Raw genomic sequence first — 23271 nt, 5'->3', positions numbered from 1 at the left:
CCTCTGCCTTAAAAATGTACAAGGTAGATGGTTACAGTCAGGTTGCCAGATTCCCTCCCCTTTTCTGAATGCAAAAAACATTTTTTGGCATGTCTTTTGGCTGTATCTCTCTATGAGGCTGGAAGGAGCCTGTTTGAGTGACTTGGGATGTGTGTTTGAAGGACTCGGCATTGACTTCAGTGGGCATTGGCCTGGCAATAACTGATCGTGGAACCATTACGGGGACGTTTTCCAAGACTTAAATACTGATGACCTATCCTCGGGATAGGTCATCAGTATCTGATAGGTGGAGGTCTGACACCCGGGACCCTGCCAATCCGCTGTCAGCGCTGCGGCCTTCTCCCTGCTCACCAAGCACAGCGCCGTACATTGTTTAGCAGCTGTCCTTGGTATCACGCTCAGCCCCATTCACTTCGATGGGGCTGAGCTGCTCCTAGGCCATATGACAAAAGAACGTGATGTCACTGGCCTAGGAAAAGCAGTGAGAAGGCCTTGGTGCTACTGTGGGCACCGCTGCCGTCTCCAACAGCTGATTGCAGGGGTCCCATGTGTTGGACCCCCACCAATCAGATAAGGTAACCTATCCTACTAAATGACCTATTAAAGTCTCGAAAAACTCTTTCTCGCACTTAGTGCGCGCATAGTATTTTGTAAGGTTGGTGTGAATCTCATCTCTTTCTTTGCTTCCCTCTTACAGAACGCAGTAATAGCTGCTTTGTCATCAAAGGCATGGGATGTAGAGACTGCAACAGAACTTCTGCTGAGTAACTGAGAGAAATCATCTGGCCCCCGCTCGCCCCTTCCCAAGAGCTCGACATCTGTTATTTTTAAGATTCTGCATAAAAAAGGAAAAAAAAACACACACAAAAAAAAACGCACTCCTGCGTGACAATGCTGTTTAGGCCATACTGGAGACTGATGGGGGTGGGAACTGCTCTGTAAATAAAGCTAATTAAACCCGTAAATTAAATGACAACCAAACAGAGGGGAGGGGTAGGAGTATCATTTTTTTTCTTAACTATTGTGAAAAAAAAATATCTTTGAGCTGAACCAATGGAAAAAATGCATTTGCTTTACCATGTGACCAAGAGCAGCACGATGCCCTGGATATTTTTTATTTTTTTTCCCCCCTGTTTAATCTCTTGTACCAGAGGGGACATGCCAGCAGGCTCATTTTTTGGGGTTCTAGGCCATCATTTTGCCAGTCACTGTCTACCGTACTGCTAGTACCAGCCATCCTTTGTGTCTGTGGACTTGCATGCATGCACAACATTGGGTTACATTAATTCGTCCAGACTCTCCATTTGTAATATATTTGGTACTTGTTTTTGCCTTTTTTTTTTTTTTTTTCCCCCTCCCCCAGGGTACTGGAGACATGACAAAATAAGGTTTCCATAAAGCAGGCATAGACACGTTGTGGTGTACCAGGCGTTACTTGGGCGAGAGAGAGATGCTTACGTCTGTTACGCACTCTATACTATTGGGGTTGTTTTAGTTTCCACACAATGATATATTTTGGAAAAAACGAAGAAAAAGATAAAGGAAGGAGCCAATCAATGAGGGAGCAAATGAGAATTTTGCAGCCACATTGCTGGGACCTTTCAAGCCAGTGTAAGCCACATGTTTTTTTTATTTTTTTTTTTTTTTTTCAGGCAATGTCTACCTTTGCAACCAGTTTTATTCTGGTTTTCCATCTAAAAATAAAATAAAAATTAAGAACTTTGCAAATAGTCTTGATTAAAAAAAATTTACCACTTTGTGTCTACAGCTTCCATGCAGACCTGGGTGTCTCCGCGATTAGTCTGATCCGGCCGACGTACTCCATTCCATCCGCCCCCTGTCTAATACATACCTTTTCTTAGGTTAGTAAGAAGTAGTTACAAGTGGATGGGACTATTACTAATCAGATTTACATGGCTCTGCATGGAAGCTGTAGATGAATTGACCCAACTGATTTATGAAAATCTATGAGTAGCTTCAGCGTGACCTGATCCTTGGAGCTCTTCAGTACATGCTGGAGATTGCTGAAATTCATGAGCGCCCGGCACTCTCTGTTGCCAATTGACCTTTTTTCCGCCTTTAGCAATCGGTGGGGGTAGCTGGTGTAGTGGTTTAATTTTTCTCAAATCCCAGACAACCCCTTTAACTGCATGGTGTGGTTAGTGCCTAGTAACAACGGATGCAATTGAGAGTAGTACAAGAAAAGCATGCTGTGGGTCATAGGAGGTAAAGCTCTGGATGCTATAGGCCAGTGAGGGTGAAGCTTTTAGAGGCCGAGCGCCCAAACTGCAACTCAAAACCCACTTATTTATCGCAAAGTGCCAACACAGCAACTTAACCTGAATATTACAGTCCAGTAAAGTGTATCTTCCATGTACTTTATCATTTAGCTATTAAAGCCTGCCTACATTCAGTGCACTGCCTGTGCTGTTCATAGTGCGTCCTGCGCTGATGAATGGCAGGAAACGTCTAAGGCCTATTGGTACACCATAGACTTTTTCCAGAGATGGCTGAATGCCGCCACCACTGCTATAGGCAATATTACTTCGCCCTGCATTAGTTCAGTGATCTCTAGTATGGTGAAACCATTCACTTGTTTACATCCAGATCAAACACTAATCTCAGAACTTTCCATGAAGCCTGTACCATAAGCCCATGTTCTGCATATAAACTGTTCATAGGTTGCAGATCAACCTATTGGAGAAAAAAAAAAAAAAAAAAGGCCTGAAATATATCTAATTTCTATATATCTATATATAATTTCTATTCCCTTAAAATTAGGACCATGAAATTATTCAAACTGTGGTTTTCATTTGACTTCATGAATTAGTATTTCTTAAGGTGGCCACGATACAAGGCTTGTATATTTAAAAAAAAAATTTTTGGCGTTGTCAGCAGGAACAGGCACTAAAACGTGAATTCTTTTTTCAGTGAAAAATGGCTTGTCATGTTGGCAGTATTAAACATTTGCATCGTCTCTGCTGGAGTTTCAGAACTACCTGAAAAATATCCAAGTGTTTTTGACCAGTGGATCCGATTTTCCTTTGAGCAGAATTATAGCATTATAAACCAAACAATCATAAAATATTTTGCTATATGCTATAAATGTATATATTATAGACTATAAATGTCTATAATGGTTACATCTATAGGCAGCTTCTGATTCTGTTTGCTGGAGGTTGACATTCCTCAATAAGTGCTGAATAGTAACCACTCAGCATACATTACATGAAACACTAGGATGTTTTATACCTGATTGTGTACACCAGTGTTTTGTTTTTTTTCTTCTTCCCAAAATTGTGCTACACTTAAATAGGATTGAGCTGCCTATGCATAGGGGGTGGGTGGGGGATCCCTTTCCTTATCTAATTGCGGACAACCCCTTTAAGAAATTAGGCTTACAACTTTGAAGTCTCTACTGCCTGGATCCCAGCAGTGGGAAGAGGATAGCTATTCTCAAATGTCTTCTATGTCCTCCTCCGAAGAATCCAGAAGAGAGCACAGGCCTTCATTAAAGTCCAAATGCAGATTTCACTAGCACTTAATGAATTTGCTAATTTTCCAGCCCTTTCCATTCACTGGTTTGAATGAAATTCCCAAATTCCTGCCCTGTAATAGTGATTTGAAACGGTCATTAAGCCACCTTGTCACCTTGAGAATGCCTATGACGTGTTTACAGTGGATGATTTGCTTTCTCATCTTTTGGCCTTTCTAGAACATGTCACTAAGTGCTCCAAAAAGTTTATTAACAAGTGATAAAAAACGGAAATCATTGTACCGGATGTATATTTTTCTTTTCTGCACATTTTCTAGGTCTGTGCCATTTTCAGTAGCCCGAATGTTTAAGCTATGGAAATCTTGTTATTTGCATACCTGTGGTACATTCCACATCGTCTGACAAAGGTTTGGTATGTTTGGAATAGTTCAACAAATAAAAGCTAAAAATAAAAATAAAAATCAGGAAAAAAAGACTTTTAAACCTTAGCTTGTCTGTCTTTCATTGAACCTTTTGGACCAAGCAGGCCATACAGATTAGATGTACACTATGGTGGCTGTACCTGCCGAGTCTTGTCGGATGTCGGGCTTCATCCTATGTGTGTGATGCATCGTTTTGAATCCATTTTACGTGCATGATGTGCACTTGTTAGTACATCGTAATGGTCTTGTTCCTATTAAGGATTTTTTTTTTATTGGTCTTAGCTCCTGGTTGCACCCACAGCTCCTCTCCTTTTAGTGTCTGGTTGCGGCCCCACCACTTTGGCAGTGCAGACATAATCATGTCTAGCTCTGAATTCTCGCAGCAGCACATTTGGCGCACGGGCTGTACATGGATGGAGATCGCCAGATGCTCCAGCCGTGGGATAAATTGTTCCATGAGCATTGGAAGTTCTCCCGAGCGAAGACAAAAGTTGATTTTGGTCTAGCCAATAAAGGGGCTCTCTGCTTTTCTGACAGATGTGATTTAGGGCTCGTGCACATGGCTGTTGTTTTGGTCCACATCCGTTCCACATTTTGTGGACCCATTCATCTCAATGGGGCTGCAAAAGATGGGTGTGCTGTCTGCATCTCTGTTCCGCTGCCCCACAAAAATAAAAAAAAATAGAACATCCTATTCTTGTCTATTTTAGAGAAGTTAAAAAGTGGTGGCTTGTACTGGGCTGGGATCGCAAGCAAACCACTTACGGCATGTGCATAGGCCCTTACTAAATACCCATCAAATAATATAGTTTGTTTTTTTCTTATTAGAATTCTGCATTTTGTCATTTCTGTTGTTCTTCCTTCAAATGTATGAATCAATTTGGGGTTTGGAGCCCCCTTACCAAGATGGCGTAGCCCTACAAAGTCTGATTGTCAGCACAGAATGGCAGGGTCACACCCAGTTGTCAGTCTATACTTTATCAGAGGAATAACGTGGAAACAGAAAAACCCAAAATTTGGACCCAGACCTGGTTTTGGCTTATAAAAGATTTTATATATATATATATATATATATATATATATATATATATTATTGTTATATATAAATTTTGTTAAAACAAGGTGAGCTCATAAAGTGGTCACATTATTGTTATTTTTTGTGAAAATATTGGCATGTTCAGCAGCTACAATGAGGAAAAGAAGTATTTGATACACTGGTAATTTTGCAAGTTTTCCCACCTACAAAGCATGGAGAAGTCTGTAATTTGTATCGTAGGTACACTTCAACTGTGAGAGACAAAATCTAAAAAAAAGAAGAAAATCACATTGTATGATATTTAAATAATTAATTAGCATTTTATTGTATGAAATAAGTATTTGATCACCTCCCAACCAGCTAAAATTCTGGCTTTCAGAGACCTGTTAGTTTTTCTTTAAGAAGCCCTCTTACTCTGCACTAATTACCTGTATTAATTACCCCTGTTTGAACTCTGTACGTCCACACACTCCATCAATCACACTCCAACCTCTCCACCATGGCCAAGACCAAAGAGCTGTCTAAGGACACCATGGACAAGATTGTAGACCTGCACAAGGCTGGGATGGGCTACAGGAAAATAGGCAAGCAGCTTGGTGAGAAGGCAAAAACTGTTGGCGCAATTATTAGAAAATTGAAGAAACACAAGATGATTGTCAATCTTACTTGGTCTGGGGCTCCATGCAAGATCTCTCCTCGTGGGGTAAGGATGATTCTGAGAAAGGTCAGAAATCAGCCCAGAACTACACTGGAGGACCTGGTCAATGACCTGAAGAAAGCTGGGACCAAAGTCTCAAAGATTACCATTATTAACACTATGCTGTCATGCATTAAAATCCTGCAGGGTGGCACGCAAGGTTCCCCTGCTCAAGCCAGCACATGTCCAGGCTTGTTTGAAGTTCACCGATGACCATCTGGATGATCCAGAGGAGAAGGTCATGTGGTCAGATGAGACCAAAATAGAGACCCAACCGTGGAGCATGGGGTGGAAACATCATATTTTGGGGGAACTTTTCTGCAAAGGGGACAGGACAACTGCACTGTTTTGAAAGGAGGACGGATGGGGCCATGTATCGTGAGATTCCTTCCCTCAGTAAGACCATTGAAGATGGGTCGTGGCTGGGTCTTCCAGCATGACAATGACCCGAAACACACAGCCATAGCAACTAAGGAGTGGCTCCGTAAGAAGCATTTCAAGGTCCTGGAGTGGCCTAGCCAGTCTCCAGACCTGAACCCAATCGAAAATCTTTGGAGGGAGCTGAAACTCAATGTAGCCCAGTGACAGCCCTGAAACGTGAAAGATCTGGAGAAGATCTGTATGGAGGAGTGGGCCAAACTTGGTCAAGAACTACAGGAAACGTCTGACCTCTGTAATTGCAAACAAAGGCTTCTGTACCAAATATTACGTTTTGTTTTTCTATTGTATCAAATACAAATGCAAGAAAATGCTAATTAATTATTTAAAAATCATACAATGTGATTTTCTGGATTTTTTTTTATTCCGTCTCTCACAGTTGAAGTGTACCTACGAAAAAATCACAGACCTCCATTGTTTGTAGATGGGAAAACTTGCAAAATCACCAGTGTATCAAATACTTATTTCTCGCCCATTCCATTTTTCTTCTCCTGTTTGTTTTTTTTCTCAACAGAGGATGGAGGGTCGCATGGTGCGTCCCTGGTCTCTCAGTGGAGCGAGCGTCGGGGTCGAATGGACGTCCCCGGCTACCTCCTTTTTCCCCCCAGAAGATAAGTGGAACCAGGCTCGACCTGCAGCTCCGGTGGCCTACCAGATCCAGGGTCACCTACTCCTGCCCTCTATCCAGATCAATGCCACTCCTTGTGCCAAATGACTGAAGAGGTGTACCCTGCTGGTCCGGAACAGAGGGTGAAGACTGCAGGACGCAGATAAGTACTAATGGCTCGCCTGGGCCCTGGAAATTGTGACTTCCGGTTACAAGATAGAATTAGTTTCCAGGCCTCCGGAACGCTTCTTTCTTTCTCGGGTTCCGGGGGGTCCGACCCGAGCCTCGGCCCTTTTACAAGCGGTCTCTTCCCTTCTGGATTGGGGAGTAGTTGCCCCAGTTCCTCTGGAGGAACAGGGCACAGGGTTATACTCAAATCTCTTTGTAGTACCGAAGAAGGAGGGATCAGTGCGTCCGGTCCTAGACCTGAAGCTATTAAACAAGTCCCTGCGGGTGCGGAGGTTCCGGATGGAATCCCTCCGCTCCGTTATTGCTTCTCTTCTTCCAGGGGAGTTCCTAGCGTCGATGGACATCCGGGATGCCTATCTGCACGTCCCTATCGAGGATTTCTCCACAGATTTCTGCGCTTCGCCATTGGCGGCCGTCATTATCAGTTCGTCGCCCTTCCCTTTGGGCTGGCGACAGCCCCGCGGGTATTTACAAAGATCTTGGCGCCGCTCATGGCGCTTCTCCATACCAGGGGCATATCTCTGTTGCCCTACCTGGACGACATACTGATAAAGGCTCCCTCTCATCCCCAGGCCAAAGACAGCGTCAGGATCACTGTTCAGACTCTGCAACAGTTCGGCTGACTGATCAACTTCCCGAAATCTTCTCTCCAACCTTCCCAGAGGGTGACCTTCCTGGGGATGATTATGGACACCACTGCAGCCCGGGTATTCCTTCCGGATTACAAGTTCTCTCGGATTTGGGAGTCGGTGTCTCGCCTTCTGCATTCCCTGTGTCTCTCCATCCGGGAGTGCATGCGGGTACTGGGGCTTATGGTGGCCTCCTTCGAGGCAGTCCCCTTTTCCCAGTTTCACACTCGGCCTCTGCAGCAGGCGGTCCTGTCCTTCTGGGACAGAACATCGCGGGGTCTGGACTCTCGGATCCGCCTACCTCCTCGGGTTCGCATGGAACTCCCGTGGTGGCTGTCCCCTCAGAATCTGACTTCGGGGAGATCCTTCCTCCCAATCTCCTGGACAGTTGTCACCACCGACGCCAGTCTCCTGGGTTGGGGTGGCGTTCTCCGGGCTCGGACGGTTCAGGGGGTGTGGTCAGAGGTGGACGCCCGCCTTCCGATCAACATACTGGAGCTCAGAGCAATCTTCCTCTCTCTGTCTCATTGGACCCCTCTCCCAGCGGGTCTCCCGGTAAGGGTCCAGTCGGACAATGCCACAGCCATGGCCTACATCAATCATCAGGGCGGGACCCGCAGCCGGATTGTGATGCAGAAGGTGAAAAGGATTCTCCAGTGGGCGGAGGCTCACGTTCCAATATTGTCTGCAGTGTACATCCCAGGGGTCGAAAACTGGACGGCAGACTTTCTCAGCCGCAACAGGGTGGATCCGGGAGAGTGGTCTCTGCATCCGGACGTATTCGAGGACGTCTGTCGCCGTTGGGGCCGCCCGGACGTGGACTTGATGGCGTCCAGGCTCAACAACAAGGTTCCCACTTTCCTGGCCCGAGCTCGGGGTACGGAGTGGACGCTCTGGTGTCTCTGTGGCAAGACTTTGCACTCCTCTGTCTTCCCACCACTGCCTCTACTCCCAAAGGTTCTTTGAAGGGTCGCGGCAGAAGTAATTGCGACCATCCTCATCGCCACCGATTGGCCTCGCCGCGCCTGGTTCTCGGAGGTCACTCGTATGCTGGCAGACATTCCGTGGCCTCTTCCTCTCAGGGAGGACCTGCTGTCTCAAGGACCGCTCTTCCACCAGAATTTACAGCCACTTTGTTTAACGGCATGGCTGTTGAGACCACCATCTTGAAGAAGAGGGGCTTCTCGGACTCTGTCGTGAAGACCATAATCGAAGCCAGGAAACCAGCTTCCTCCCGGATATACTATCGTACCTGGAAGGCCTTTCTTGCCTTTTGTGAAAAGATAGGCGTTTTTCCCCTTCGTTTCTTCTGGTGGTCCTCTCCTTTCTCCAGTCGGGCCTTGAGATGGGCATGTCCCTGAGCTCTCTGAAGGGTCAGGTCTCCGCTCTGGCCATTTTCTTTCAGCGGTCTCTGGCTCTGCTCGGTCCGGTGAGGACCTTCCTACAGGGGGTGGCGCATTCGGTCCCTCCGTATGTCCCTCCCCTGCCCCCCTGGGATCTGAACCTGGTTCTGTCTTCCCTCCAGACGGCTCCATTTGAGCCCCTGAGGGAAATTTCCCTGAGGCTTCTCTTTTTGGTCGCCATCACCTCCATTAGGAGGGTATCGGAGCTAGCCGCCCTTTCCTCTAAGGAGCCCTTTTTGGTCTTCCACAAGGATAAGGTGGTACTCCACCCAGTCCCTTCTTTTTTGCCCGAGGTGGTCTCCGCCTTCCACCTTAATGAGGACATAGTCCTGCCATCCTTTTGCCCCGCCCCGGCGAACCCCAAGGAGCGCGCTCTCCATTCTCTAGATGTTGTCTGTGCTTTGCGGGTGTACCTGTCGGTTACTGCCCCATTTCGCCGCTCGGACTCCCTTTTTGTGGTTCCCGAGTGGCTTCGTAAGGGTCTGGCGGCCTCCAAGGTCACTGTGGCTCGGTGGATTCGGTCGGCTATTGCCATGGCCTATCGTTCCCAGGGTAAGGCCCCTTTCACATGAGCGAGTCCCACGCATTGGACTCGCAGCATGTGTCCGGGAGAGCTCCCGTCTTGAACTCCCAGCACGGCCAGGGTCGCATAGCATTATATTGATTTATAATGCTATGTAACCCTTATAGTTCTGGAATGTATTGGATAACACATTCCAGACCTCCTATGGGTTACATAGCATCATAAATCAATATAAAGCTGTGAGATCCCGGCAGTGCTGGGAGTTCAGGACAGGAGCTGTCTTACACTCACTTTGCGAGTCCGGAGCGTGACACACTCTCGGCTGAAAGGGGCCTAATACTTTGCAGCAGCATCTATCCTGATGGGTGTCCTTTAGACCTTGTTCACACGGTGCAGTTTTGGTGGCAGAAACCGCTGAAGTTATTCACTTTCAATGTCACAGACCTGTTTATCCTTTGGCTAGGTCATCAGCAAGGGTCTGACTCCTGGGACCCTTGCTGATCAGCTGTTTGAGAAGGCAGTGGCGCTAGCAGTAGCGCCATGGCCTTCTTGCTGCAGACCAGTGATGTCACGACTATACTATAGTTCACGTGGCCTGGATGCACCTTAGCCCCATTGAAGTAAATGCCACTATTAATGGCTCTCAGCTAGGTTGAGGACCACACAGGGAGGGGTATACAGTCTGTGGACTCTTGGAGTCCCTTGAGTGGTCTTTGTCCTTAAACCTTAAAGCTATAGAATATGCTGTCTCTTGTGCACCCGCAAATGCAGAGGGAATTGTAGGGCCGGATAACGTGACATCAGTGCTCTATATCAGGGATGGCCAATCTGCAGCTCTCCAGCTGTTGAAAAACTACAACTCCCAGCATGCCCACACCTAGGCAACAGCTGGAGAGACGCAGGTTGGCCATCCCTGCTCTGTATCAACAAGCAGGGTAGCATTAGATCAGAAGCTTTTCTCAAGGAAGTGGGAAGGGTCATGACATAGACAGAACTGAACTAAAGTAGATCCCCAGTGTCCGGGAAATACCATAGATTTATCTCATGGCGACCAGGTTTAGTGCTAAGATGGAAACATGCCTTTTCCTTAGGCCTCAAAAAATGGATCCGCAAAAAATACGGATGACGTTCATGTGCATTACGTTTTTTGCGGAACGGAACAGCTGGCCCCTGATAGAACAGTACTATCCTTGTCGCGGACAATAATAGGACAGGTTCTATCTTTGAACGGAAATGGAAGGCATACCGAGTACCTTCAGGTTTTTTTGCGGATCCATTGAAATGAATGGTTCCAAATACGGAGCGCAAAAAACGGAACGGAAACGGAAAAAAAAAAAGCTTGTGTGCAAGAGGCCTTAATCAGAAAAGCAATCTATTAGCAGCGGATTCTCTGTCCATTCCTTACAGGTTCAGACTGGCCTACATTTTCCCTCTGGTTTCCGTGATATCTAGGGTACTGATAAAAATCAGACAAGACCTGGCTACAGTGACAGCCATCATACTGTTCTGGCCAAAGTTGTCATGGTTTTTCCCAATTTATTAAAATTAATTGAAAGCGTCACTGAGACTGTCCCCAGTTCAGATTATGTGTGTCTAGGGCCCTCAACTGTACCAAAACCTGAAAAGGTTCAATCTGTCGGACTGAAGGTCGACTAGCCCCTATTACTATCTAGAGGCCTCCCTGATGCAGTCATGAAGACCTTGTCACACTGTGGGTCTCAATCCAACAGGAAGTGATACTTTCCCAATTTATTCAAATGAGTTAGGGGTGTAACTGGAGACTTCTCCAGCGCAGATCGTCTATGTCTACAGTATTCAACTTTTCCTAGACCCGAGGAGATTCAATCAGATAGCCTCTATGTCAACATAGGGATTTCACAGACATAAAACCAGGCACCCCCTGCTCTGAAGAAGGGAGGGTGCCTGGTTCATAGGAAAAGGTCAGAAATTTATGAAAACACTACCAAAATGGTTTGGGAACAGCATGGGGAGGATGTCTGGATGCATCTTGGACTCCCAGGTCGCTGCTGGGAATGATGTTGTCCGAGTAGTACGCCACTTTTACAGACTAACAATAATACGCACAAAACCGAAGATAAAATCGATTTTCGAGGAAAACTAGTTAGGAAACATTCTTTCCTGTATATTTACTTGTATATAAAGTGCAAGTGCTGCCAAAAATTACAAGGAAGAGGCACTCCGATACAACCTGTATATCACATAAAGGAGGGCCTCATACACATTGTGGTACAATTGTTCAGGTAGTGGGACTCCTACACTCATAAAGCCTATGCACTAAGTGAAAGGGCTGCCAAAAATTACAAGGAACCGGCACTACAATACACCCTTTGTTACACACAAAGGAGGGCATCATACTCAGCCTTGAAAAATTATGATTGATGGCCTGCTGGTAAACCGTCAAAAACATTTGGAGCAAGGGCGTGCTGATCTGTCCATCTAAAACATTTAGGGGCAAGGGCCTGCTGCTGCTTTGGTGACTCTAGATAACCTGGGTCCGATCGCACGTCTCCGTGACGGTGATGATCCATTCGGATGTCTGTCCTATCAACTTTCGATGTTATTTTCAGCGCAAACCATGGTGACCATGGGTAACGGGGAATTATGGTTCGATTCTGGAGAGGGAGGCAGCATGCATGCAACTTACCTATTAGGTATAATAGGTAAGCTGACCCTATAAAAGATTTTAGGTGTGGGCCTGCTGGTGAGCTGACCCTATAAAAAAAATATGCAAGGGCCTGCTGGTGAGCTGACACTGTAAAACATTGTATGTGAGGGCCTGCAGGTGAGCTGACCCTCTAAAAGGTTGTAGGTGAGGGCCTGCAGGTGAGCTGACCCTCTAAAAGGTTGTAGGTGAGGGCCTGCAGGTGAGCTGACCCTCTAAAACATTATATGCGAGGACCTTCAAGTGAGCTAACTCCGTAAAAGATTGTATCTGAAAGCCTGCTGGTGAGCTGACCCTCTAAAAAATTATATGTGAGGGCCTGCTGGTGAGCTGACCCTGTAAAACATTATATGCGAGGGCCTGCAGCTGAGCTGACCCTCTAAAAAATATATGCGAGGGCCTGCTAGTGATCTGACCCTGTAAAAGATTTTATGTGTGGGTCTGCAGGTGAGCTGACCCTCTAAAAAATTATATACGAGGGCCTGCAGCTGAGCTGACACTAAAACATTATATGCGAAGGGCATAAATGTGAGGGCATTATATGTGATGAATAAGCATGTTGATATGATGGAAGAGGAGAAGGAGGATGAGTAAAGGAAGATTCAACCATATACCCTTGTTTGTGGTGGAAGGGGTTCATGGGAATACAGTGTATTCAGTACATTATAAGCAACACATTTGCAGGGCTTCTGTCACTGCACTAAACTCATTTATTAATTTTTTGTCTCCTTAAAATCCTTATGCTGCGATTTCTCAATATATAGGGCTATTACTCAGTTTGGTTTAGTAGTTATATAAAAAAACTGACTTTTCTAATATGCAAATTACCTCTCTAGCAGCAGGTAGGACGGCTACCTGCTCCTAGCAGCCGCATCCTCCATTCATAATGACGCCCCCTCCTCATGTTGATTGACAGGACCAGCCAATGCGCTCGTCCTCTGACTGGCCCTGTCTGCGTTTTAAATCTCGCGCTGGTCTTCAGTTGGCGCAGGCGCACTGAGTGGAGAACGCTCGCTCGGCCGCTCCATCCTCAGTGCGCCTGCGCCGATGACGTAACATGTACACCAGGCGCAGGCGCACTGAGGATGGAGCGGCCGAGCGAGCGTCCTCCACTCAGTGCGCCTGCCAACTGAAGACCGGCGCGAGATTTTAAACGCAGACAGGAAATGGGCACACATGCGGCGCACCTTCACCAGTTGCTCAGGCAAATTGGGGTAGGTTTTGAGAAACTGCTGAACCACTAAGTTTAAGACGTGGGCTAGGCATGGAATGTGTGTGAGCTAGCCGCCACCAAGTTACGGCCATTATCAGACACAACCATGCTGGTTCTAGGTTGAGTGGCGAGAACCACAGCTCAGTCTGGTCTCTTATCCCCTGCCACAGCTCTGCGGCGGTGTGCTGTTTGTCCCCTAAGCATATCAGCTTCAGCACGGCCTGTTGCCGCTTCCCCACTGCTTCAAGCTACCGACTGATGACTGACTGGTGCTGCACGCGGATAATTCGGAGGTGGAAGTGGGGGTTGGAGCCACTAACGTAGTAGCTGGCAGAAACCCTGATCAACGTAGGGCCCGCAATCCTTGCACTCGCTCCCGGCCTCCACAACATTCACCCAATGTGCCGTCAGGGAAATGTATGGTCCCTGGCCGAATGCACTTGTCCATGTGTCCGTGGTTAAGTGGACCTTCCCAGTAACTGCATTGGTCAGGGTACGTGTGATGTTACGGGACACATGTTGGTGTAAGGCGGGCACGGCATACCTTGAAAAATAGTGGTGGCCGGGGACTGAATAACGCGGGACAGCAGCCATCAGGCTGCGGAAGGCCTCAGTGTCCACAGGCCTAAATGTCAACATTTCCAGGGTCGGTAATTTGGAAAGCTGCGCATTTAGTGCTATGGCCTGTGGGTGGGTGGCTGGGTATTTGAGCTTGTGTTCAAATGCCTGGGGTAAGGACATTTGCACGCTGTGCTGAGACACGGAGTGGATGTGGTTGCTTGCGAAGGTCCAGGTGCAGGGCAGGAGGAACACAGGGGAAGAGGAGGCCGTTCTGTGACCTGCATACACAGATTGTGGACCCAGGCGTTCGGCCCACCCATTACAGTGCTTTGATGCCATGTGGAGGATCATGCTGGTGGTGGTGAGGTTGCTAGTGTTCACACCCCTGCTCATTTTTGTATGGCACAGGTTGCAGATTACAATTCTTTTGTCGTCCGCACTTTCCTCAAAAAAGCGCCAGACTGCGGAACACCTACCGCTTGGCAAAGGAGATTTCCGCAAGGGTGTGCTCTGGGGAACAGTTGCGGGTCTGTTTGGTGTAGCCCGCCTTCTCCCTTTTGCCACCCCACTGCCTCTTCCAGTTGTTGCAGTGCAGCAAATCCTTCCCCCTCTGTACTGCTGTCCTCGCTCGGCTTTCCACCTTCCCAGGTTGAGTCAGTGATTTCATCGTCCACCACCTCCTCTTCCACTTCCTTACTCTGCTCATCCTCCTTACTTGACCTAACCACTAAGTCAGTGATTGACAACTGTGTCTCATCCTCTTCATCAACCTCTTGAGACAGTAATTACCGTTGAGTTATTGGCAACTGTGTCTCATCATCATCCACCTCATTAAACAGTAATTGCCATTCCCCACCATCATCTTCTTGTGATTGTGGATGCTCAACAGTTTGGGAATCAGGGCACAAGATCTGTCCCACTTCAAGCGGCTTTGGCGAGAGGGCCAAATCAAGGAATGGCGCTGAAAAGCGCTCCTCGGAATATCTGAGTGTGGGATCACTTGTTTGCCCAGACTCTCCGTGGTGGGCGGAAGGAGGATCAGGGTGAGGATTGTGTGGACCAGACTTGGCTACGGAGACTGGACTCGGTGGAAGACAGGGTGGTGCTAAACAGACTGGAAGCATTATCTGCTGCAATCCAACCGACCACCTGGTCGCACTGGTCTGACTTCAAGAGTGGTGTCCTGCAAACTGGGTCATGAAGCTAGGTATCATGGATGATAATTTTCCTTGTGCTCTGGCAACAGGAAAGGTTTCGCCAATGTTATACAGGAGAGATACCACCGGTAATGTCACTGTCTGCAGCGTCTACGCAAAAAAGTACACTATGTCACAGATAATTTTTTTAAACCAACACGTTACACTCTAGATGTGGCCCTGGTAAGGTCACTGTCAGAAGCAGACACGGTCTATTAAAGTACACTGTATGTCACAGATACATTTTTGAAGCGCACAAGTTACACTGCAGATGTGGCAATGTCACTGTCAGAAGCGGACACCATCTATTGAAAGTGTACACTGGATGTCAGATATTTTTTGGATGTGTACACATTATACAGGAGATGTGGTGCAGCTAATGTCACTGTCCGCAGCGGACACAGTCTACGGAAAAAGTACACTATGTCACAGATACATTTTTTCAGCGCACACGTTACACTGCAGATGTGGCACTGGTTGTCTAGATGTGTAGTGGATGGGGAGACATGGATCCTGAAGTCAAAAGTTCAAAACATTGTTACCCTTTTGATCAATAGTGTAAGTCTCAAATTTATGATGGTATGGAAAGGAGCCATTGGGCTTTGGGACATCTAAATAGTGGAATAAAATCCTCTCTCTTTCTTCTACTGGGATGGATCTCTTTTGCCAAGGCAGATAGTGCTGCAGAGTTTGTGCGCAAGTCTGTAATTTTGAATCTCTCTGGTGGAGGGGGCACTAGTCAAAAACCTTCCTTTATGCTTACTCAGAAGTTTGAAGACATTTCTTCCCAAGCCTGCAGAAACAGGGAAAGGTTAGATCTGCCTAGACTTTTTTCCCAGTATCCATCCGGTATTAAACTTTTGCTTTTCTTGTCACTATTGTCTTTACAGTTCTTAGGCTACTTTCACACTAGCGTTTTTACTGGATCCAGCATGGCTCAGCAAAAACGCTTCCGTTTATATTATCTTTAACATAGCCAAGACGTTTCCGTCATGAACACCATTGAAAGTCAATGGGGGATGGATCCGTTTTCTATTGTCAGAGAAAACGGATCCTTCCCCATTGACTTGCATTGTGAGTCATGACGGATCTGTCTTGCTCTGCATCCCACGACAAAGAAAACTGCAACATGCTGCGGTTTGCTCTCCGATATGGGAACGCAACGCATTTTGGAGCATTCCGTTCAGTTACGTTTTGTCCCCATTGACAACGAATGGTGACAAAACTGAAGCGTTTTTCTCCGGTATTGAGACCCAATGACGAAACTCAATACCGTAAAATAGAAATGCTAGTGTGAAAGTAGCCTTATTCCTCCTGAAGAACCTATTCTCCTCTTTCTTATTTTAATGAAAGGGCATCTTCTGTTTACAGAAATTTGAGATTGAGAACCCATTCTTCTTGTTACAGGACCTATCTGACAGCTAGTCTAAAGCTGGCCCATAGAGGAATTCTCCCTGGCAAAGGATAGAACAAAGATTTGCTTTAGAACGTATATGTCCTGATCAAACCTTTAATCATAAGGCTATTTGGCAGAATTCAACAAGGCAGCCGACCTACCTGTTTAACCACCTCCGGACCGCCTAACGCAGGATCGCGTTCCGGAGGTGGCAGCGCTGCGCACAGTCACGCATATACGCGTCATCTCGCGAGACGCGAGATTTCCTGTGAACGCGCGCACACAGGCGCGCGCGCTCACAGGAACGGAAGGTAAGAGAGTTGATCTCCAGCCTGCCAGCGGCGATCGTTCGCTGGCAGGCTGGAGATGTGTTTTTTTTAACCCCTAACAGGTATATTAGACGCTGTTTTGATAACAGCGTCTAATATACCTGCTACCTGGTCCTCTGGTGGTCCCCTTTGTTTGGATCGACCACCAGAGGACACAGGTAGCTCAGTAAAGTAGCACCAAGCACCACTACACTACACTACACCCCCCCCCCCATCACTTATTAACCCCTTATTAGCCCCTGATCACCCCTAATCACCCCTGATCACCCCATATAGACTCCCTGATCACCCCCCTGTCATTGATTACCCCCCTGTCATTGATCAACCCCCTGTAAAGCTCCATTCAGACGTCCGCATGATTTTTACGGATCCACTGATAGATGGATCGGATCCGCAAAACGCATCCGGACGTCTGAATGAAGCCTTACAGGGGCGTGATCAATGACTGTGGTGATCACCCCATATAGACTCCCTGATCACCCCCCTGTCATTGATTACCCCCCTGTCATTGATTACCCCCCTGTAAAGCTCCATTCAGATGTCCGCATGATTTTTACGGATGCACTGATACATGGATCGGATCCGCAAAACGCATCCGGTCGTCTGAATGAAGCCTTACAGGGGCATGATCAATGACTGTGGTGATCACCCCCCTGTCATTGATTACCCCCCTGTAAAGCTCCATTCAGATGTCCGCATGATTTTTACGGATGCACTGATAGATGGATCGGATCCGCAAAACGCATCCGGACGTCTGAATGAAGCCTTACAGGGGCATGATCAATGACTGTGGTGATCACCCCATATAGACTCCCTGATCACCCCCCTGTCATTGATTACCCCCCTGTCATTGATTACCCCCCTGTAAAGCTCCATTCAGATGTCCGCATGATTTTTACGGATGCACTGATAGATGGATCGGATCCGCAAAACGCATCCGGACGTCTGAATGAAGCCTTACAGGGGCATGATCAATGACTGTGGTGATCACCCCATATAGACTCCCTGATCACCCCCCTGTAAAGCTCCATTCAGATGTCCGCATGATTTTTACGGATGCACTGATACATGGATCGGATCCGCAAAACGCATCCGGTCGTCTGAATGAAGCCTTACAGGGGCATGATCAATGACTGTGGTGATCACCCCCCCTGTCATTGATTACCCCCCTGTAAAGCTCCATTCAGATGTCCGCATGATTTTTACGGATGCACTGATAGATGGATCCGATCCGCAAAACGCATCCGGACGTCTGAATGAAGCCTTACAGGGGCATGATCAATGACTGTGGTGATCACCCCATATAGACTCCCTGATCACCCCCCTGTCATTGATCACCCCCCTGTCATTGATTACCCCCCTGTAAAGCTCCATTCAGATGTCCGCATGATTTTTACGGATGCACTGATAGATGGATCCGATCCGCAAAACGCATCCGGACGTCTGAATGAAGCCTTACAGGGGCATGATCAATGACTGTGGTGATCACCCCATATAGACTCCCTGATCACCCCCCTGTCATTGATCACCCCCCTGTCATTGATTACCCCCCTGTAAAGCTCCATTCAGATGTCCGCATGATTTTTACGGATGCACTGATAGATGGATCGGATCCGCAAAACGCATCCGGACGTCTGAATGAAGCCTTACACGGGCGTGATCAATGACTGTGGTTATCACCCCATATAGACTCCCTGATCACCCCCCTGTCATTGATCACCCCCCTGTCATTGATCACCCCCCTGTCATTTATCACCCCCCTGTCATTTAGCACCCCTCTGTAAGGCTCCATTCAGATATTTTTTTGGCCCAAGTTAGCAGAATTTTTTTTTTTTTTTCTTACAAAGTCTCATATTCCACTAACTTGTGTCAAAAAATAAAATCTCACATGAACTCACCATACCCCTCACGGAATCCAAATGCGTAAAATTTTTTAGACATTTATATTCCAGACTTCTTCTCACGCTTTAGGGCCCCTAGAATGCCAGGGCAGTATAAATACCCCACATGTGACCCCATTTCGGAAAGAAGACACCCCCAGGTATTCCGTGAGGGGCATATTGAGTCCATGAAAGATTGAAATTTTTGTCCCAAGTTAGCGGAACGGGAGACTTTGTGAGAAAAAAATTAAAAATATCAATTTCCGCTAACTTGTGCCAAAAAAAAAAAATTTCTATGAACTCGCCATGCCCCTCATTGAATACCTTGGGGTGTCTTCTTTCCAAAATGGGGTCACATGTGGGGTATTTATACTGCCCTGGCATTCTAGGGGCCCCAAAGCGTGAGAAGAAGTCTGGTATCCAAATGTCTAAAAATGCCCTCCTAAAAGGAATTTGGGCACCTTTGCGCATCTAGGCTGCAAAAAAGTGTCACACATCTGGTATCGCCGTACTCAGGAGAAGTTGGGGAATGTGTTTTGGGGTGTCATTTTACATATACCCATGCTGGGTGAGAGAAATATCTTGGTCAAATGCCAACTTTGTATAAAAAAATGGGAAAAGTTGTCTTTTGCCAAGATATTTCTCTCACCCAGCATGGGTATATGTAAAATGACACCCCAAAACACATTCCCCAACTTCTCCTGAATACGGCGATACCACATGTGTGACACTTTTTTGCAGCCTAGGTGGGCAAAGGGGCCCATATTCCAAAGAGCACCTTTAGGATTTCACAGGTCATTTACCTACTTACCACACATTAGGGCCCCTGGAAAATGCCAGGGCAGTATAACTACCCCACAAGTGACCCCATTTTGGAAAGAAGACACCCCAAGGTATTCTGTGAGGGGCATGGCGAGTTCCTAGAATTTTTTATTTTTTGTCACAAGTTAGTGGAAAATGCTTATTTTTTTTTTTTTTTTTTTTTTCATACAAAGTCTCATATTCCACTAACTTGTGACAAAAAATAAAAACTTCCATGAACTCACTTTGCCCATCAGCGAATACCTTGGGGTCTCTTCTTTCCAAAATGGGGTCACTTGTGGGGTAGTTATACTGCCCTGGCATTCTAGGGGCCCAAATGTGTGGTAAGGAGTTTGAAATCAAATTCTGTAAAAAATGACCTGTGAAATCCGAAAGGTGCTCTTTTGAATATGGGCCCCTTTGCCCACCTCGGCTGCAAAAAAGTGTCACACATCTGGTATCTCCGTAATCGGGAGAAGTTGGGGAATGTGTTCTGGGGTGTCATTTTACATATACCCATGCTGGGTGAGAGAAATATCTTGGCAAAAGACAACTTTTCCCATTTTTTTTATACAAAGTTGGCATTTGACCAAGATATTTATCTCACCCAGCATGGGTATATGTAAAAAGACACCCCAAAACACATTCCTCAACTTCTCCTGAATACAGAGATACCAGATGTGTGACACTTTTTTGCAGCCTAGGTGGGCAAAGGGGCCCACATTCCAAAGAGCACCTTTCGGATTTCACAGGTCATTTACCTACTTACCACACATTTGGGCCCCTAGAATGCCAGGGCAGTATAACTACCACACAAGTGACCCCATTTTGGAAAGAAGAGACCCCAAGGTATTCGCTGATGGGCATAGTGAGTTCATGGAAGTTTTTATTTTTTGTCACAAGTTTGTGGAATATGAGACTTTGTATGAAAAAAAAAAAAAAAAAAAAAAATCATCATTTTCCACTAACTTGTGACAAAAAATAAAAAATTCTAGGAACTCGCCATGCCCCTCACGGAATACCTTGGGGTGTCTTCTTTCCAAAATGGGGTCACTTGTGGGGTAGTTATACTGCCCTGGTATTCTAGGGGCCCAAATGTGTGGTAAGGAGTTTGAAATCAAATTCAGGAAAAAATGAGGAGTGAAATCCGAAAGGTGCTCTTTGGAATATGGGCCCCTTTGCCCACCTAGGCTGCAAAAAAGTGTCACACATCTGGTATCCCCGTACTCAGGAGAAGTTGAGGAATGTGTTTTGGGGTGTCTTTTTACATATACCCATGCTGGGTGAGATAAATATCTTGGTCAAATGACAACTTTGTATAAAAAAATGGGAAAAGTTGTCTTTTGCCAAGATATTTCTCTCACCCAGCATGGGTATATATAAAATGACACCCCAAAACACATTCCCCACCTTCTCCTGAGTACGGAGATACCAGATGTGTGACACTTTTTTGCAGCCTAGGTGGGCAAAGGGGCCCATATTCCAAAGAGCACCTTTCGGATTTCACAGGTCATTTTTTCCTGAATTTGATTTCAAACTCCTTACCACACATTTGGGCCCCTAGAATGCCAGGGCAGTATAACTACCCCACAAGTGACCCCATTTTGGAAAGAAGAGACCCCAAGGTATTCGCTGATGGGCATAGTGAGTTCATAGAAGTTTTTATTTTTTGTCACAAGTTAGTGGAATATGAGACTTTGTAAGGAAAAAAAAAAAAAAAAAAAAATCATCATTTTCCGCTAACTTGTGACAAAAAATAAAAAGTTCTATGAACTCACTATGCCCATCAGCGAATACCTTAGGGTGTGTACTTTCAGAAATGGGGTCATTTGTGGGGTGTTTGTACTGTCTGGGCATTGTAGAACCTCAGGAAACATGACAGGTGCTCAGAAAGTCAGAGCTGCTTCAAAAAGCGGAAATTCACATTTTTGTACCATAGTTTGTAAACGCTATAACTTTTACCCAAACCATTTTTTTTTTACCCAAACATTTTTTTTTTATCAAAGACATGTAGAACTATAAATTTAGAGCAAAATTTCTATATGGATGTCGTTTTTTTTTGCAAAATTTTACAACTGAAAGTGAAAAATGTCATTTTTTTGCAAAAAAATCGTTAAATTTCGATTAATAACAAAAAAAGTAAAAATGTCAGCAGCAATGAAATACCACCAAATGAAAGCTCTATTAGTGAGAAGAAAAGGAGGTAAAATTCATTTGGGTGGTAAGTTGCATGACCGAGCAATAAACGGTGAAAGTAGTGTAGGTCAGAAGTGTAAAAAGTGGCCTGGTCTTTCAGGGTGTTTAAGCACTGGGGGCTGAGGTGGTTAAAGCTCTCCATAGGTGTTTCCTGTCCTGGAGCTGGTCTCCCTCAGGGTGCAGTCATTGGCTTTAAAGGAAAAACTCCTATTACTCTACACACAACCGATAAAAAAAAAAAAAAAAAAAAAAAAAAAAACACCTTAGAACTCTTTAAACCCCAGTCTGTATGAGATTTTAAAAAATCCAGAGCCAAACTTAAGAAGAGAGCAGACTTTATTAAATAGCTGTATGTACACTTTGGAGGGAAAAGAGAAATGGCTATTTTCCCTGCAAGAACCTGGATTTATTAAGTGTGTATGATGGGCACAAAACCTTAAAGGAGAGAATATTAAGCGACAGATACAAAGTTTAACAGTGTAACTAGTGTTCACTAAGGAGCGGTTCAAAATATTAATATGAGTTGTTAGGAAGACAATTAAGAAGTTGGTTGAAAACTGGGCACACAGGAGAGATGAAGCTGCACAGAGCCAAGTATACATGGCACTATCTACATTTAAAGTCCATTTACATTTCTTACTTTCTGCATGGTCCAATGTAGAATATTAACATTTCCCAGAACACGTTTCATGTTGAAAAACCCCAAATCCTGTAGACTCCAGTGAATCTGCAACACTAGACAGGAGAGCATGACTACAAGACAGACAGGTTAAAACAGCGTCGTAAAGAGTCAGGACACAAGGGGGAAAAGAAGATGCAACAAACTTTGAGGAACTTTTTTTGGTTGCGCTTTTTGTGCTCTTTGAATTCACCGAAAAGGGCAAAGTAAATTGAATAAGAGCAAAAGGTGGGAATTACCTTGAATACATTCCCTCAAAAACACCAGGAACATTGCTTGAAAACATTTCATGAGATAAGGCACAAGAAAAAGGAAAAGCAACCCACAAAAACAATGCACCAACCTATTCAAGAAGTGAGCCACATCAATCAGGACGACTAGCATGGTTGCAGGCCCCTAACTGTTCTGCAAGCATTCAGTCAACACAGCATGAAGGATATTCAACTGGAATCCTTTGAAACCAATATGGTTTGCTAGTCTGTTCAGCATCATATCTTCATGGACACTACTCAGGGGCGCATAAGAGTGCATATAAATGCAGTTTTATCATTAACACAGATGAGTGGAAGGTGTGGCTGAGGACAGGACAGTGTGAAAATAGCTTTTATCCATTCTGAAATGCAAGATCCATTATTTCACAAGTTTTTTTTTTTCCTTGTACATTCTGATCGAGATTTGAGATATTATTTTTTTTTAAACCCTATATCGATTCAAAATGCTGTGTGCATTAAAAGCATATATAATTTCATTTTTCAGATACATAGATCCAAATACCTCCCATAGACATTTAAATGGAAAAATTCTGGTTCCCTGCAGCCACTAGAGGGAGCTCACGCACACTGGTTTATTATAAAAGGTGTATAAACAGTATACAATGGTCTATGTAACAGATTTGGA

General features: G+C 45.6%; 1 protein-coding gene across 1 annotated transcript in view; it reads left to right on the top strand.

The window, feature by feature from the left end:
- Positions 1-2704, top strand: part of UBE2K (ubiquitin conjugating enzyme E2 K) — a 40531-nt gene extending 37827 nt beyond the window's left edge. The window contains exon 7 of the mRNA XM_040418960.1: positions 698-2704. Coding sequence (XP_040274894.1) covers positions 698-772 — 75 coding nt within the window. The 3' untranslated portion in view covers positions 773-2704. The remainder of the gene's footprint in view (positions 1-697) is intronic.
- The last annotated feature ends 20567 nt before the right edge of the window (positions 2705-23271 follow it).

The sequence above is a fragment of the Bufo bufo genome, chromosome 2, assembly GCF_905171765.1.
Source record: "Bufo bufo chromosome 2, aBufBuf1.1, whole genome shotgun sequence".
NCBI classification, from domain to species: Eukaryota; Metazoa; Chordata; class Amphibia; order Anura; family Bufonidae; genus Bufo; species Bufo bufo.
This window is presented reverse-complemented; position numbering and strand designations above follow the sequence as displayed.